Source organism: Emydura macquarii, unplaced genomic scaffold, assembly GCF_026122565.2.
Source record: "Emydura macquarii macquarii isolate MOO-44397 ecotype Brisbane River unplaced genomic scaffold, CSIRO-AGI_Emac_v2 contig_719, whole genome shotgun sequence".
Taxonomy (NCBI): domain Eukaryota; kingdom Metazoa; phylum Chordata; order Testudines; family Chelidae; genus Emydura; species Emydura macquarii.
In genome coordinates this window covers 6,785,158-6,801,598 of record NW_027130856.1, presented here as the reverse complement: position 1 = coordinate 6,801,598, position 16,441 = coordinate 6,785,158, and the positions used below count along the sequence as shown (strand labels likewise).

The following is a 16,441-nucleotide window of genomic DNA, read 5'->3' as shown; positions in this document are numbered from 1 at the left end:
TGGGTTTCCCATCACTCCCTTTTAAGAGCTGAGGCCCAGATGCCAGTGAAAAGCAAAGGATTCCTGGCTTAAGGTCAGGAATAGATATTACTACTGCCCTGACAGGGGGGCTAGGGGCCAGAAGTCAGGTGTGTTAACTTTTAGGCCTCCCAGCCCTCCAAGGGCCTTATCACATGCCCCTTGTTGACAATGACTCCGTGGTGGTCTGCCCCTTCTTGTGATTCAATCCACCAGCCAGGTCACTTTAAAGTCTCTCCCCTTCTGAGGTATCAGCATCATCCCACATGACACTGGTCATCAATATGAGGTCTCCTATTCCTAAGGGACTCTTTCATCCCACTCTTCTGTCAGAGTAGTGGCCTTAAGGCTTCCTCATGGAATCTTTCAACCAAACTCCAAATTAAAACACAACCCAGAACAAAAGCAACTTCTACCCCCTTCTTTAGGCAGGAACTTTTAATCCAGCCTGCATCCTCCCCCAGGTCTCCATTGCTGGGCAGAATGCTGACTTATAAGAGTTACCTCCCCGGAGTCTTGCCTGTAGTCTGGATCCTCCAATCCTGTCTATCCTCCAAGACTGTCTGCCTGTTGGTTGACCTTCTATCAGGCCCACTCCAGAAGTCTCCTTCAACTGTGCTGTTCTCTCTCATCAGGGCTTATTCCAGGGTTTAAACTCCTTCCTGAACCTCCTCTTCAGTTGAATGCCTTCCTGGGTTTCTTCCCTGGAGATCCAGGCCATGCCATGCCATTTTGTCAGGGCTTACCACCAGGTGTGAGTCACCCTTGTGGCTTTTTTGTATCTCTCCAACCTCTACTCGCTTTATTACTCCAAGATTAACTGCACATTTTTTGTTTTATTTTTTTATACCCTACCACTCCTTTCTACTCTGGGCTTCCTCTCTATGTAGAAACCACCCAGCTCCTCCACAGCTGAATTTCTTCTTTAATTAGGCCTGGCCCACCCTCCAGGTACAAGCAGGTGTGTTAATTGGTCTCTCAGGCCCACTTTAACCCTTTCAGAGCCAGGATGTGGTATACACTCCATCACAAGTTCCTAGCACAATGCCCCCCCCCATCTGAGCTGGGATACTACTGTAAATTGTTGATGTTGCTATTATTATTACTATTTATGTGAATAGTAATAGTAGCAGACACCTATTTCAAGCCACCATTTAGCCTCACTGTCCTCTCCACACCTTGCAAAAAACAAATAAAGGCAACCCAGAAGACTGGATGATTGCTGTCTGGTACGTATCTATAGTTAACAATATTGTTTAACTCCTGTGTACTTTCAGAATCAAATTTTATGCAACCCAGTGCAAGTGATAATGTGAAACTTAACAAATTAAGAGAAACAGAGCTTTGCCTGTGCTAGGGCGTATACAGATTTTCAAGACATTCAGTGAGTATCAAACCCAAAGCAGGATGTGGAGAAAATGCAGAAGTGGATTCTCCATGACTCCATGGCCTTCCTGAATTATTTTTGGGGTGTTTGGTATGCCCAGCGTGAATAGACAGTTTGTCTTTGTGCAGGGCTAACCACACGTTGTGTGTCTCAAAAGCACAGAGGTGATAAAGAAAAGATGGAGGTTTAGCAAGCAGAGAGCTGAGGGACTAATATTCAGCAATGCTAATTCTAGCTAAATTTATACTGTATTGAAAAAATCTGCTGTTGAAGAGCAGCTTGTCTTACATCAAGACATGTGGTAACCAGATTATCTCCATTCAAAAACATTTGGAGAATTTCTCATTAAAAATATTTAAAGTGAAACAAGTCAAATAAATTTACTTGAATGTGTTGTTGCATTGCCTAATTTGTGCAGAAAAAATGTTGGTTTTTTACTTCCGATTTTAACTGTACATATGAACCTTTGCTCACCCATTAACAAAATACGTCACCTCTCAGTTGCTTTCCTATACCTCCTCAAACATTAAACATAAATACACACCATCTGTTTCATATCATGATGGCAATTCAAAATGGCTGCATTAGTCACCTTGGCATAATAGATCATCTTAAAGAACCTGAGTGGTGTTGCTTTATACAATTATTTTTAATGTGACAAATTATAAAACTATGTTGAAAGAACATGACCAGTCTAAAGACTTAATTCCAAATTATGAATAGCTTTTTTTTTTTTTTTTTTTAATTTTAACTCTTACTTGATGTGACATGTTTTTTGAAGCTACATGCCACCCTGGTTGCTATGGTATCCTACAAATCTAGCTAATTTCTTCAGTTAATAATTTCTTAGCTAATCACTTGTAGAGCGATCAGACTGAGAATATTACAACTGACTATGAACACTGAAATTCTTGCTGTAAATTATGTACCTGTTGTGTAAGTGAAACTATAGTGTGAATTACAAGTTTCCTAACCAAATCCACAATCCAAAGTCGGTTTTCAACAAATATTCATGGATTTCAGCTAAAATTTTATTTTCACTAGGGCTTATACCAGTAAAACTCAAGTGCTCAAATGTTTGAGGAGAATGGACATAATAGGATTGGGACTGTCATTGCTCTTGAATTCGAATGAATATTTCAGAATCCCCATGGAAGTTTTTCCATGGACTTCAATGGGCTTTGGTTTCAGACCAAAGGTATAACCTGAAAGCCTGATCATGCCAAACCTTACTTCCCAGGATAAACCTCCTACTATCCATGGGTTCCTAGAACCCTCTACCCACACCTTTACTAACCTCACATCAAAATGCAGCTGCCTCTGAAGCTATCCAATGAGTGACTTTAGGTATTGTGTCAGGAGGGAGCTGGTAATGGGCAGGGCAAAGGAGAAGTAAGAGGCTGAGGGTGGATGACAGGATACATATTATTCCACTTCAGCCTTGTAGAGATTCCCCCAAAAAGATATTACAAGTCTCGGCAGTAAAATTTGTCTATTACCTCTCTCCATGGTGTGGACTTCATTTTGAGGAGTGCTCTGTGGGTAGCACTTGGTTAGGGAAGCCTGACACTGCCACCTCAGTGGAGATCATGGAGGAGCAGCTAGATCCCTGATTTGGTTTAGATCTTGCCTTGACCTCCCACTGAGTTCTAAAACCCAGGAGTTCTGGAACTGGAGCCATGGCCTGTGCCACAGGGTGAGGGAGGGAACTCTGGCTCTCTGATGGAGTGATGTTTAAGAAACCTTGACATGCAAAATTTCCTCCCCCAGACCCAGGAAAGGGTTAAAATAACAGGAGAGCAGGCCAAAGCACAGCATCTCCTCCTCTTCTAAAACGCAAAGGGAAAATCCTCCTCCCCTCCATGGTTTGAGTAAACAAAGATCCTCCCAGCTCCCCCTTGACTAGTATGGTGAAAGCTTCCCCCTCCTGTTCTAATCTACCTTAGCCAGTATTTCTGTGCAAGGGGTGATCAGGCCTCCAGTTGGACTGATTACACCTGGAAATAAGGGAGACTGGTTCCTGACTCTCTTTTATGTGTCTGTATATCACCATGGACTCATATGGTGCTGTATAAATTACAGTATTGTACAGGTTGTTATGCTGTTTTCTCCTCTTCCCTATTTATAATCTTTATAGTGTTGTTTGTAAGATGTATAGACAGGGTCTTAGATTTGTTGGTTTTTTCCCCCCTTTTCATGCAATTAAAAAAAAATGCTAAAATAGTTCAAGGAACAGAAGAGGTGAAAAGAGATAAAGGCAGCAGCACTATAAACAGCTTTAAAGACAGAGAAATAAAACAATCTGGCAAGCACAAAGTAAGCAGCAGCATCATATACAACATGTGCTAATAAAAATATTCAAGGAGACCATGTTTTTGAAGAAATAACTTGGAGGAAGGAAAGGAAGGAAATATAGCTGTTTTAGCATGATTTTAAAAAAAGCAATTTTCTGTCTCATTTTAAATTCAAAGCAATTCTGTGCATGTGCGCATGCAAACAAAACTATACCTAACCATCACTGTTCTAAAGTCCTTATGCTGGCCCGCATTTTGTCCAAAGTTTCATGTGGGCAACCCACTGGAAGATGATGAGACTTGTTGAGGATACTAACCAAAGTCAACACTCTTCTTTGTATAACACTTAAGAATATTTTCCCCTAAAGTCTCTTCTCCTTCCCCCTCTTCAGTATTTCAAAATCTGGAGTTATGTAAGTTTGCAGTAGATGTACATGGTGAAATGCACTAACCCCCAAATTAATATTGCTCTGCTTCGCTGCTTCTTTGTTGCACAATACTTCTTCCACTAGCCTGCCTTCTTTGAATAAAATTTACTTCTCTAGCACACTTTATATGAAATGGGGGTGTGGAATCTTAAGAACAGTGTAGGGTGCACTATCAAAGCCTTTATTTAGAATGTGCTGTTATAACAATTCCATTGTTAGTCAGACACAGCTCAGAAACCAAAACACGCCAGGGCAAAAGTAGCAAAAATCTGCCAAAACCTGTTCTTGAGCCTCTGTGCTGAGCTCCTATTGAAGTCCATGGGTAGAGAATCTTTAGGGTCAGGGCCAAGTTTCTTAAAATTGCTTTTGTTTTTATAATATGTGCTGAAAAGAGTTTGGAAGTCCGTATTATCTACATGAGCAATGTATGGCTCTAGCATCTAGGAATCCTGGTTGAGATTAGGACCAGATTGTACTAGGTGCTGTACAAACGGAAATAATCCCAGACTTGTAGAATTTACAATCTAAATAGACAAGACAAAAGGTGGGCGAAAGGAAGCCATTTAAAACAAAACCGATTAAACTACTTGCCCAAGATAATATTGAAAATATGGGACAGAGCTAGCTACCGAAACCAGCTCTCAAGTTTTAACAATCCTCTCTCTCTCTAGGATTATTCACCAAATATATGGTAAAATTAATCCAGCCTGCATAAAGCCTAAGCAACCAGGCTTTAAGGTACTAAGCAGATGGAGTGAGGGTGGAATTAATTATTCCAATGCCATCAACTCCTACATACTCACTATTTCAGGCCATAAATGGGCCTAGTTGCCATTGGGGTATCTCACATCTTTTCTCGGGTCTATTTCTAAACCCATTGCTACACATCAGCCTGTTTGGAGCTGGCATGAGGTCCTGTGTGTGTGCCTAGACACCCTAGCCTCATCCTTGGCTTATTTCACCCACATTATTCAATTATTAATTCTCCTCAGTATGAATTTTAGTCCATGCCTAATTTGAAAGCAAGAAACATTCAGACAGTTTAGGCTCCATTAACAGAGTCAGCTCCTTCTCACGTACCCTTGTAATCTTTCCTGCTTTGTTTTACTCTATGCTTAGACAATTTTTTTTTAAAAAAATGGTGAAGCAGCCATATAGACACACATCAAAATGAACTGTGCATGTATTCAAAGCAAGTGTATATGTCCAATGTGCTCTAAAGAGCCATTCATTTCAAAGACTGAAGCTCATAGGAATGGTAAATTATAATTGGTTGAAGGTCACTGACACATGGGCCAGACCACTCCTACAGCAAATAAACTAATGGGAGAGAGCCAGAAGTAAGGAAAAAGCTTTGCCTTTAACTGAAGAGTTCTTCCAGATTGCTCCTCCTTATTGGGTCACCACTACTCTATACTAGTTTACATAGCAGAGCCTGTACTGTGTGTCTTCACTTAACAAGAATGATGACAGAATACAAAAGAGTTATATCAACAGCACAAGGGTTAAAATGCAAACAAGTTCTGCCCTTGTTACTCCAATCCTTCCATTCAGAGAGGGAAGAGAGGATTAATCGAATGTAGTTTTCCAAGTATGGTCAAAGCATATATATTTTTGCTGGATTTGACAATATAAGGTATGTGATTATTTTTGTTTGTCAGTTGAACAAGGTTCTTCTGCTTGCTTTCTAATGTAGGATGATGTGACTCTAAGGCATATGTACCCAAGAATAGGTGACTCAAAGGAAGCATACAGAAGTTAATGTAATACCTTATTGTATTTTGTGATTCTTTAAATCGGAGAAAAAGAGAACCAGACAAGTGCTGCTGATAAGAATTTCTTTTTATGTTATTCCAATAAAAAATACATTCATACAGAAATATAACAATCTTGCAAAAAACAATTTCAAATAAAATCTTGTAAAACAAAACATTTTTACAAAAATCTTACAAAGAGATTCTTTAGATAACAGGGTGCTTCAAAAACAAAAAAAAGAAATTTCACTAATAGAAACATTTTCTTTTTATATTTCAAGCAACATTTTTTTTATTTTTATTTTTTCAGCTTGATTGAGGCTCAGTTATCACCTGAACAGAATGTACTTGCTTATTTGGAAAAATTACAGGCATTTGACATATGGCACAAAGCCCCACCCCATCCAAACAAGTTTGATGGTATTTCACAATTGAGACAAGCCAGTGCAAGTTTGTTGTTTTTTTTTAAACTTTTGTTTACCTTCTTGCTTATCAGAATTATTATGGCTAAGCATAGAGCAAATTGCAAACAAGGATTTTATTTTTTTTAAACAAACAGTAAATCCATTTTCTGGAATTTTTGTTTTGTTTTTGCAGAAAAGTGCATTTTCAGGCATTTTAATACAAAAATGAAATGAGAATTTAGGCCTGTGTTTTCCTTAGAACCAGATAATTTGCATATACTTTTCTTTTTTTAACCACTTATCTACACACTTATTTCCAGGAAGATCTGCCAAATGTTAGTATAGTAAGCAAGACCAAAAACAAAAAAAGAATTACGTGATTAATTGCATCAGTGTCATGGTCAGCTGGTTTTTAAAAAGGTTTACTGCTTTTGGACAAACTATTTTTAACCTAGGAGAAAATAGCCTTATGTCTTCATTTTAACTGAACTATTTAAAATTAGAGCTCAACCACTACAGTAACTAGCTCACTTTCAGATCCTCCAATAAACTTGATGGCCAAAATCTGAGTGTATGTTCTCTGAACCCAGCTAGTATTCTTTTAGCATCCTAATATTCAGTCCATGCCATTTCTATTTCCAGACAAGCCAATAACTACAAAACAATCAGCAGTCTGAGAAGGACTGAATGCCAACAAAGCCTTTAGTAAACTTTTATGCTAAAGATAAAGCCTCTAAAAATGCTAGATTTTAATAGCTGTATCTTTCATTTCTTTGCCTCCTTTACGGTCATATTGGGTGGTGGGGAGATCTTCACAGGCTGTTGTATTTTCTAGCTACACGTTCTAATTTTTTTCTTTTAAAAAATTTATATATTATCTATATATATATATATTTTATATATATATATATATATATATACACACACACACACACACACACACACACACACACACACACACAGACTGTACACACAAATGTACATACACAAGAATTTTTCTGCCCACTTTAAAAAAAGTATTAGTTTCTTTCTGTATTACCAACAGATGGCTAGATATATAGGTGTGAAATTTGTGCCTTTTAAGCAAATACATCTTTTAATACTTCTGTATCTTTAATATGCATGAAAACATCACATATTAAGTACAGCCGGGGTGTGTATATACACAATTATTGTGCAAGGTCATTATAAAAAAAGTCTCAAGATGGCAGAACTGGTCAGGTATTCAATTGTTGTATGCATTATACTGTAACACAGTCAAATTTTCTAAGTTAAACAAATACTGTACTGACATGAAGGACTTTTCTCTGTATCTGTCTTTGTGAAGGAGGACCCTGGAAGTAGCCTTCTTCCCACCCCCACCCCCCATTATACATTTGATACAGTACAATGCCAGGTGAAAAAGGAGCCTTAATAAAGCATGCATCACCCATACCCCTGTATAAGACCCCCTGCAAGAGAAGGTCACTTGCATAAGGCACCATTATTAAGGTCAACAGTGCATTAAACAGCTAGAAAACCAGAAATTAGTCCTCAAGGCATAAATAAGAGAAAAATTAGCTGCATGAGAAAAATCAGTTTCTAACCTATAGTGGTTTTATCCACCCAACAGAAAAAATTATTCAGGTTCCATACATTATGTAACATTAGACCAATTGTATTTTAGCTGCTCTTAACTGGAATCAAAACTGCAGTCCTGATTAAAGAATGGAAAAGCATATAGTTCCCCAGAACCATGCAATAACCTCTGTATTATAATGAAAAGTTATAGTTGTGTTATATTTGTAAATACACAGCTTATACAATGGATTACAAATGAGCTCTGTAGCAAGTAAAACAAGCTACTTGACACATTGCACGTTTAATAGCTGCATCAGACACCTAAAGCTCCTCTCATACAGGAAAGGGGGGCTCCCCCATCTCCACTCTGGCGTCCTGACATTTTTTTGTCTTTTCCTTCTCTCCATTTTTTTCCCTCTAAAAGGTGCAGACACCCTCCCCCCACCCCTTGGAAATGATTGGTGGTCGTCCCATCTTGCAGTATATGCCTTACATACAAAACATTCAGACTACTTTTTTCTCTTACAGTTATAAAACAACCACAAGAAAAAAAATGTGCCTCAGCATACAGTCATCAATAGATCCTCAGTAACAAACAGTCACCCAATCATTAACAATCTCAGTGCACATGCTCACGGCAAAGGCTTAGGAGCCACTCAGAAGGTTAGGTACCAGTGTATGAGTCCAGGAAACCCCAAACATCACGCACCACGGTTGCCATGCCGTTTCTTACGTGACTTATTAGCCCTCAAAAGACCTTCAAGAAAGAGAGGTCCTGGAGGCAACTGGGTAGGGTGCAAAATGGCATGCTTTGGCTGGAACACGCATCCCTCCTTTCAAGGCTGTTCAACCTTGAAGCCACTTAGCCCACAGGATTCACCTCTTGACCCATTCAGATGTGTCGCTTCATATGAAGGGCCAGGTGGTCAGACCTGGAAAAACACCTGCAAGGAATGGAGAATTGGGTTTTATGTTACTCCATTTTCACTGATGTGCATTACTCAAGCTATATTACTGGTGATTAATCCAACAGGATGTTTTTAATTGTAAACATGTAAATCAAAATCCATCAAAAAAGAATAGAATTAATTTTCACTGAAGCATTTTGTTCATCAGGTTTTTTACAAATGAACGGTCTATAACAAAAAAAAAAAAATCATCAAGACCTGCTTCCCAGCAAGCACGATAAATAACTTTGTTTAAAAGAGCTGAATTTCATTCACATACCTTTCACAGTGACTACATTTAAAAGGCTTGGCACCAGTGTGCTTTCTGAAGTGTCTGGTTAACTCATCACTTCTTGCAAAACGCCACTCACACCCTTCCCATGAACATCTGTAAGGCTTTTCTCCTATAAATAAAGCATATTACAGATTAACCATGCCTTCATTCAAAATGAATATTGTTGCATTAATTTTACATATAAAAAACAAGGACACCCATTTTCAATCAGAACAGTTCCATGTTTTTGAGAACATAGGTGGCAGAAGCTTGAAGAATCATTAAGATTCTTATGTAGCTGTAACAGCACTATGTTTAAAAAAAAAAAAGGCACCCTAATTGAAAGAAGCTAATAAGCACTGATTGAATAGGAACCAAAGAAAGCTAATTAAGGTCCAGATACTATCACCCTTGTTCATCTAGAGTAGTACCTTACTCCATGAGTAGTTCCATTAATGTCGTGTCAAGATGAGCAAAGATGGCAGAATCTGGCCCAGAAATGTTTTAATTCAGTGATATGATTACTGAACTGCTTCAAAGTCCATAATTCCAAAGATTATCTGCACAAAATGCCACCTTTTCCTGCTGACCCAGATAGATTAGATGAAAAGCAAATAAAACTACAATTACCAGTTTGAACTTTGCTGATTTTAGTTAACATTTGAAGAAAATACTACCAGCAAATCACAGAAATAATTCCAGTAATGAAACAACCAAGGCAGTAGTTCTGCAACAGTTATGTAGCTAGCAGTTATTTACAGTCTGCTCATGAGCCAGAACTTCAATGGAAATTGCTCTTTCCTCTTTTTTTTTTTTTTTTGCAGGGGCCTTGTTTTATTTCACGGTTACACCACAATGGGAGCATAAGAGTCAGCTAAAGTGACTTCCACAAATGGAAAGAAATTAAGAAAATGTTGAGCTGTTGGATTAGAGTAAGATCCTTCCTTTTGCATTCCTCCCTTCTCCATCACCTCACGAAAAACATTTGGCATTCCTGGGGAATAACCTCTTGACTGGCACACTAAGGATACAGAACATTGTCCTCACCTTAAGCAGTGACTAGTGAGTCAACCAGCCCCTCTACATCTCTAACTCCAGTCATCAAGGGCGGTAGAATATTAATGCTAAAAAAAAAAAAAAAAAAAAAAAAAAAAGCAAACGGTGCCAACTACCACCACCATAAAAAAAATTATAAAGACCCTGGAATGCCTATCCACTTCACTCTCTTTCATGGCAACCTAATATATTGATATTTTTAAATCCCAGTTTCACAGTAATAAAACACTATACTTGTATTGGTTTTTTTAAAGTGAAACCATGAAATAAGTGATACATACTTTTAAGTACAGTCTGCTTTTATGTCAGGACTGATACATTGTGTAGTCTAAGATTTTTGCTTCTATTAGTGTACATAAGAGTATTTTTAATGTTTTGTAACCAGTGCACATTTGCAGTTATACTTAAACAGCCACAGGTCTTGACTGTAATAACAAAATAGACATTGATGTTGAAGAGTCTAGTAACACTTCTTCCTATGAAAGCATCTACCCCCCCCCATTCCAGGTATTTTATGTGAAATCCCTATTTTTGAGAGAGTCTCAGTTTATTTTGTTTTTACAGTTTGTCAGCAAAGTAGATCTGTTGTGCAATTTACTTGAGGAGTTTCTCAAAGACTAAATAATTCTGCAACTTCTTCAGCACTGTCTAATTACCAAATGGAAGCCATTCATCTCTGACAGAAGGCCAGTCTAAACCAAAGTATCTCTGTACTTAAGAGGCTTCAATCCAGTTTATAAAGAGAATGAGGAAGTGATGTATCTCATTATGGTAAACCTCTTGTATAATTGAATCATCTTCCGTCCTTGGGCTCTCACCCGGTGATTATGTAATGTTATGACAACACTGCCATCGGGGTATTCCCTACAATAGCCTCCAACTCCTAACAGACACAAGGTTACTAACCTGTATGTGTGCGCTGATGTGCTTTCAGATGTGAACTTTTGGTGTAAACTTTTCTGCAACCGTTGAAGTGACACCTGTGGACACGTCTCCGGCCATCCGGTGAAGCGTCGCCATTGACTGGGGTACCTTTTTCTGCAGTCTTTCCAATGGTACCAGTACGAATTTTACCTGGTGAATGTAATTCACCTGGCATACAATTCCATAGCTGAGCGGAAGTTTCCTTGCTCAACTCAGGAGAAGAAGGGGGAGTAGAAGTGACAGATGAACTCAAGTTTCCTGAATTGGCTAAAACATCACTTATAGGATCAGAGGTAAACTTAGTAGTAGGTGAAAGTTCCTCAGAGCTGTCTGAAGACTCACTGCTTACATCAGAATTCAAACTGTTGGTCTCTAAGTTCTGGCTACTAGGACTGTCCTCTTTTGGAATACATGTACTCTTCAGTTCAGATTCCTCCTTTTTTTCACGTGCCAGAATAATTTTGGTCCAGAGATCCTCTTGGCTCTCAAATTTAATTTCAGATGCAGATACATAACAGGGTTCACTTTGAAGATACCGTTCCAGCTCTAAACAGGTCTACAGAAAAAGAGAGAAAAAGAAAAACATGTTAGAAAATTGTTTAAAAAGAAAAAGGAGAATTGAGCTTTACATTTCAAATAGCATGCAAGAAAGTGAGGTATTTGAGACTGCTAGGTACAAATTAGAGGATAGTCCAGGCATAACCAGGTGATTGTTACAATAAAAGGAACTCAGTTTTCAGGAACTGGGCAAGAGTTCAAAGACGAAGCTAAAGATGCAAGTCAGTCACAAATTTCCAAATATTATTCTAATGAGTCAGTCAAATTATAATCCCCATCACAAAATTCATATTTTAAGAAGGCTAGTATTTAAAGTCACTTAAAAAAATAACTCCAGCACATTTTAATCAGGCTTTCTAATGGGCTTTATTAATATTCCCAAGTCATTCTGTATCACTCTCATACAAACACAAGGTTAAAATGACCAAATTTGTCTCTCAGATGTTCTGGGACTAACAAACTACAACAACACTGTATACTCCAGTATGCTCTGTCATGCAGTTAAAACCCCAAGTGCTGTGTCACAAAACAAAGCCACATTTTAGTATGGCTGGAAGTAGCTGACAATCTGTATTCAGGGGACATCAATGGAACTGCAGATAACCACCCATTTCCTGTGTGTGAGAACTCGACCTACTAGACTTTCAAAGAATGTCAATTCCAAGTGCACTGGCATGCATACCACATAACTTTAACTGCTTCTGTTAGTAGTCAGAAGAACATGAGGAACTTCAACAACAGAAGGAGGAAAAAAGTTCCAGAATAGTAATGTGCTATTGTAAAGAAGAAAGGGAAATTACTCCAAGGTCCTGCTGGGAGCCCCACGATGAACAAGAACTTTATCTACTGGCCAAGAGTGCAACTGTATGAGTCATCTCTCTATTTCTTTCACCTAATGCCAAAAGAGACTTCCTTTTAAAATTCTGACCAGCAGCCAAGAAAGTACTCTGTTCAAATATACATGCAAAGGGACATGTAATTACCCCCACCAAAAAAAAAAAAGTGGAGGGAGGAAGAGAATCTTCCAAGTGGTTAAAACTGTAGCCATCAGCATTCCTTTTACAGTTTAAAACTTTCTAGCCATTCTGAGGGGAAGAAAAAGTGGTAGGAAATTTTGAGACTATGAGCTTTTATTTTCCACTATAACTTAGTTATCCTTGTGCAAATACTACATGGTGGATCTACTCTTACTGATAGTTCCTACATACTAAGTTTCTGTTCAAGACTCCACTTATTTTATCAAGATTATTCCTCCCAAAACAACCTTGCAAGCACAACCAATCCAAAATGCCACACATTTTTAACCCCTCCAACTGTCCACCTAAGAATGGTTTGTGTTATGGTATGGATATCCCACACCACCACCATTCAGTTGAACTGGGTCGAAGGTCATGGTCAAGCTGATAGCATGGTCAAAAATAGAAGAAAAAAGGAAGAAAAAGCCACAGACAATCAATATTTATGTATTTATCTATCATTAGATAACAGTTTTGCAGTGCACATTTAAAAAAAAGGTATTGATAAAGCAGAGCATAACAAAGTATTGATCCTCCAAGGAAACAGGAAAGCATTTATTGACATCTTTTTAAACGAATATTCTGGCTAATTTAAATTCCTCATTGTGTAGATTAGCGTTGGGGACCAAAATGAAGCTCTCTGAGAGTTTAAATGTCTCTCAAGGCTACTGGGAACCAGTTCTGGCTCTTTGCCAAAATCCAAAATGCTTGAAGGAAACTACTTAGATCAATTTCAATCACGTACTATTGGAGCTACCTCTTTGAAATGGGGGGGGGGGGGGAGGGAAAGAGACTTGCATACAATTAGTAGTCATGTGACGGTTGTAACACTTTGGATTTCAGCGTTCCTGAAGGGTTCTTGTTTTTCATACAAACAAGCAGATATTTGATCTGGTAATTCTATTTGTTAAACGCAAACATCACCGTAGGGAGTATAGTAAACAACCCTCTCCCCTCCAAAAAAAAGGGAGACAATGCAAAAATGTCAAAGGCAATCTCGTCTCGGGCAATCCAATTACTGGGACAGAGGGGGAAAAAAAACATGTCCATTAAAGGCAAGAAGCCCCAGTTCTTCCTCCTTCCAAACTGAGACTCGAGGCAATTAGCAAAACAGGATCACTGTCATATGACTGACAACTCACTGGTTGTGCAAATATTTATTTATTTATTTTGCTAGTCAACAAGGAGGGAGCAGGTAAAGCGGGACTGAGAAGCTTTGTGAATCATTAACACTAGCAACGTCTTCAAAACTAGTAGTTTTTTCCCCCACACTGACCAAACCAACAACGAAAAAACCAAAATAAAACAAAACAAAACAAAAAACCAACCACCCTACAACCCCCCAAAAGACACCACACACCAAAGGGCGAAAAACAACTCTTGGCAAATAAGGGGGCAGTTCAGATGACAAGATCCAGCTGTAGAATTTGGACCTGATACAGGCACAAAACTTTCGCCAGGGACTGACTGCACTGGATCAAGCGAAAGCACAGCTCAGGAGTTTGGATTTCACGCTGGTCATTGCTGCTTTTGATAAGCCAAAAACAAACAAACAAACGAAAAAACCCGAGAAAACACATCGATCTCTGTTTTCTCAGCTGACAGTCCCTTTCATAATGAGGGATGCATTAAAAAAAGAGAAACTCAGGTGCATTCAGAAATAAATTTATTTTAAAAAACCGCTCAACATTAAAAAAAAAATCGAAACACCTGCTTCAAAACTTTTAACATTTGCATTTTTCTCCCCAAATACCCAGATGACACTTTGGAATTTTTATCCATTCATCCTTTAATGTGGCTTAACAACCAACAACAACAACAACAACAACAACATCCTCGTTTACCTGTTGCCAATATTCCTCCAGAGATGGTAAAGCTGAGAAGTAACCAGTGTCGTGCACAATCTGGAGTTCCTGGAAGATGCTGCACATTGGGAGAACATCCATGTCTAAATTGCAACAACAAAGTCAATTCTGGTTACAAAAATACAGCTGCCTCCTCTATGGGCAGAGGAGGTGAGTGTGGGGAAGGGGGAATGTCAATATGTAGTCTGTTTCCAGAGCCCCCCTTTCCTCCAGAGACGAAAACAAACACAGAAATATATTAATTCCTTTTGCAGATTGGGAAGGGAAAAAAAAGCAAAGTTTCATGCAAAGTTTAATTGCACAACAATTAGCAAAGTCTCCAAATGCTGCTGCTGCTGCTGCTGCTGCTGCTCTACTCTCCTGTAGCTCGCAGAAGACACTTGCTCAGGAGCCTACACAATATTTGCAAACACTGAGCTGACTGCAAATGTAACCCCCTGCAAAACTTCCCTGTTCTAAGCTCTCCTTGGCCACAACCACAGCCTCCGCCTCCCTCCTCTCCCCCTCCCTTCTGCTCTACTCCCTCCCCCTCCCCTCGTGATCCTATTACGCCGGCTCGGAGCGATGCCCAATCTCTTCCACCAACTCGTTACACCGCGTTCCAATGATGTCAGATCAGCCCAATCGCCTTGCAGGAGGCATCTCGGCCCCTCCTGGCGTGACCAAGCCTCTCCGTGACGGCTCATGCTATTGGCCCAATTCGAAATTCACCCTGTCCTGATTGGCGGGCTAGGCGGCAGGCTATTTTTAGCAGGGTATATAAAGCAGAAGGACTGGCGAGAGAAGCTGAGTGTGTTGTTTGTGCTGCTGGGGGTGGGGTACGGAGGAGTGGAAAGGGGGCCTCGGGCTGCGCGCGTGGCCGCTGGGGGCGCTGCTGAGCCGCGCAGGGAGCGAGACTAGAGCCGCCGGGGGGATGACTGGAAAGCTACAGCTAGCGAATGGCCGCTCGTCTGTGCGCTGCGCCCCGGGAGTCGGAGACGCTCCCGCTGGCTCTGGCGTGATTGGGGGGGGGGGGGGGGGAAACGGCGCAGCCCCGTCATAAGCGAACCCCCGGTCTGTGCTAGGCGCGCGGTGTTCCCCAGGCTGCCTTGATCCTGCAAAACAGCTTCCCACCTCCCTCCCTGTGCAGCGGTGCGGCTGCAAGTCCACCCGGCCGTGCCGCGCTCCCACTCCCTGCCCCGGAGCACGCGCTCTAGCGCTCCCCGCGGGCCGCATTTCTCCCGCTCCGCAGGGCGGCCGTGCTAAGGCGGCGCAGCTCGCCCCTGGCGTTCCCCGTTCCGCTAGCGGTGCCGAGATTGGTTTGGTTTCCCACTAGCCGGGCGCTTCCGGGCCCATCTGCTGAGCGCCTGCTGCCTGCCCCACTCCAGTGCCTGGGGCAAAACCCTGGGTGGGCAGGGCGTGGAGCCCGCCAGGCTCTTGCTGGGGGAGCTGCTCTGGTGGGCGATTGTGGGCGAGGTTCCAGGTGTCGCTCCTCGGTCGTTTAAGGGACTAGGAGCAGGGCAGCTGAGTGTTCTGTACCTGTCCCAAGTGCCTGGAAATCCTAGGGGCCCCCAAAATCATGAAGTCTTGAAATAAATGTTAGGGGTTTCTTAATGGCTTCTGGTTTCTAAGCCTTTAGGCTGCATGGGAGTCGCGTTCAGCCTTTTCTCTAGGAGCATGAAGACTTGACCCTTTGCAAAATAATGAAATGGGAGAGCCTCAAGCGATCACTTGGCACCAGGTGCTGGGGCTCTAAAAAAAAGGCTCAGCTATCCCCAGCATTGGCAAGCTTATGAAAGCTTCCCTCTCTGTCCAACCCTGGTTCCAGCCCACTCTAATTGCAATCATCTGAGGTGTTGGCGTTTCTTCTTAGGGTTGCCAACTCTTCAGGATTGTGCTGGAGTTTCCAGGAATTAAAGATTAACAAACTAGTGAAATATAACCTAGATGGAGCTACTGTAAGGTGGGTGCATAACT

General features: G+C 40.6%; 1 protein-coding gene across 1 annotated transcript; it reads right to left on the bottom strand.

Annotated features, from left to right (window-relative positions):
- Window positions 1-5,951: 5,951 nt before the first annotated feature.
- On the bottom strand, window positions 5,952-14,897 carry KLF6 (KLF transcription factor 6). The gene is made up of 4 exons (XM_067542653.1): window positions 14,465-14,897; window positions 11,029-11,602; window positions 9,073-9,196; window positions 5,952-8,789 (listed from the first exon to the last, which is right to left on the bottom strand). The coding sequence occupies exons 1-4, from the start codon at window positions 14,564-14,566 to the stop codon at window positions 8,738-8,740; spliced, it is 852 nt and encodes a 283-aa protein (XP_067398754.1). The 5' UTR covers window positions 14,567-14,897; the 3' UTR covers window positions 5,952-8,737.
- Window positions 14,898-16,441: the final 1,544 nt, after the last annotated feature.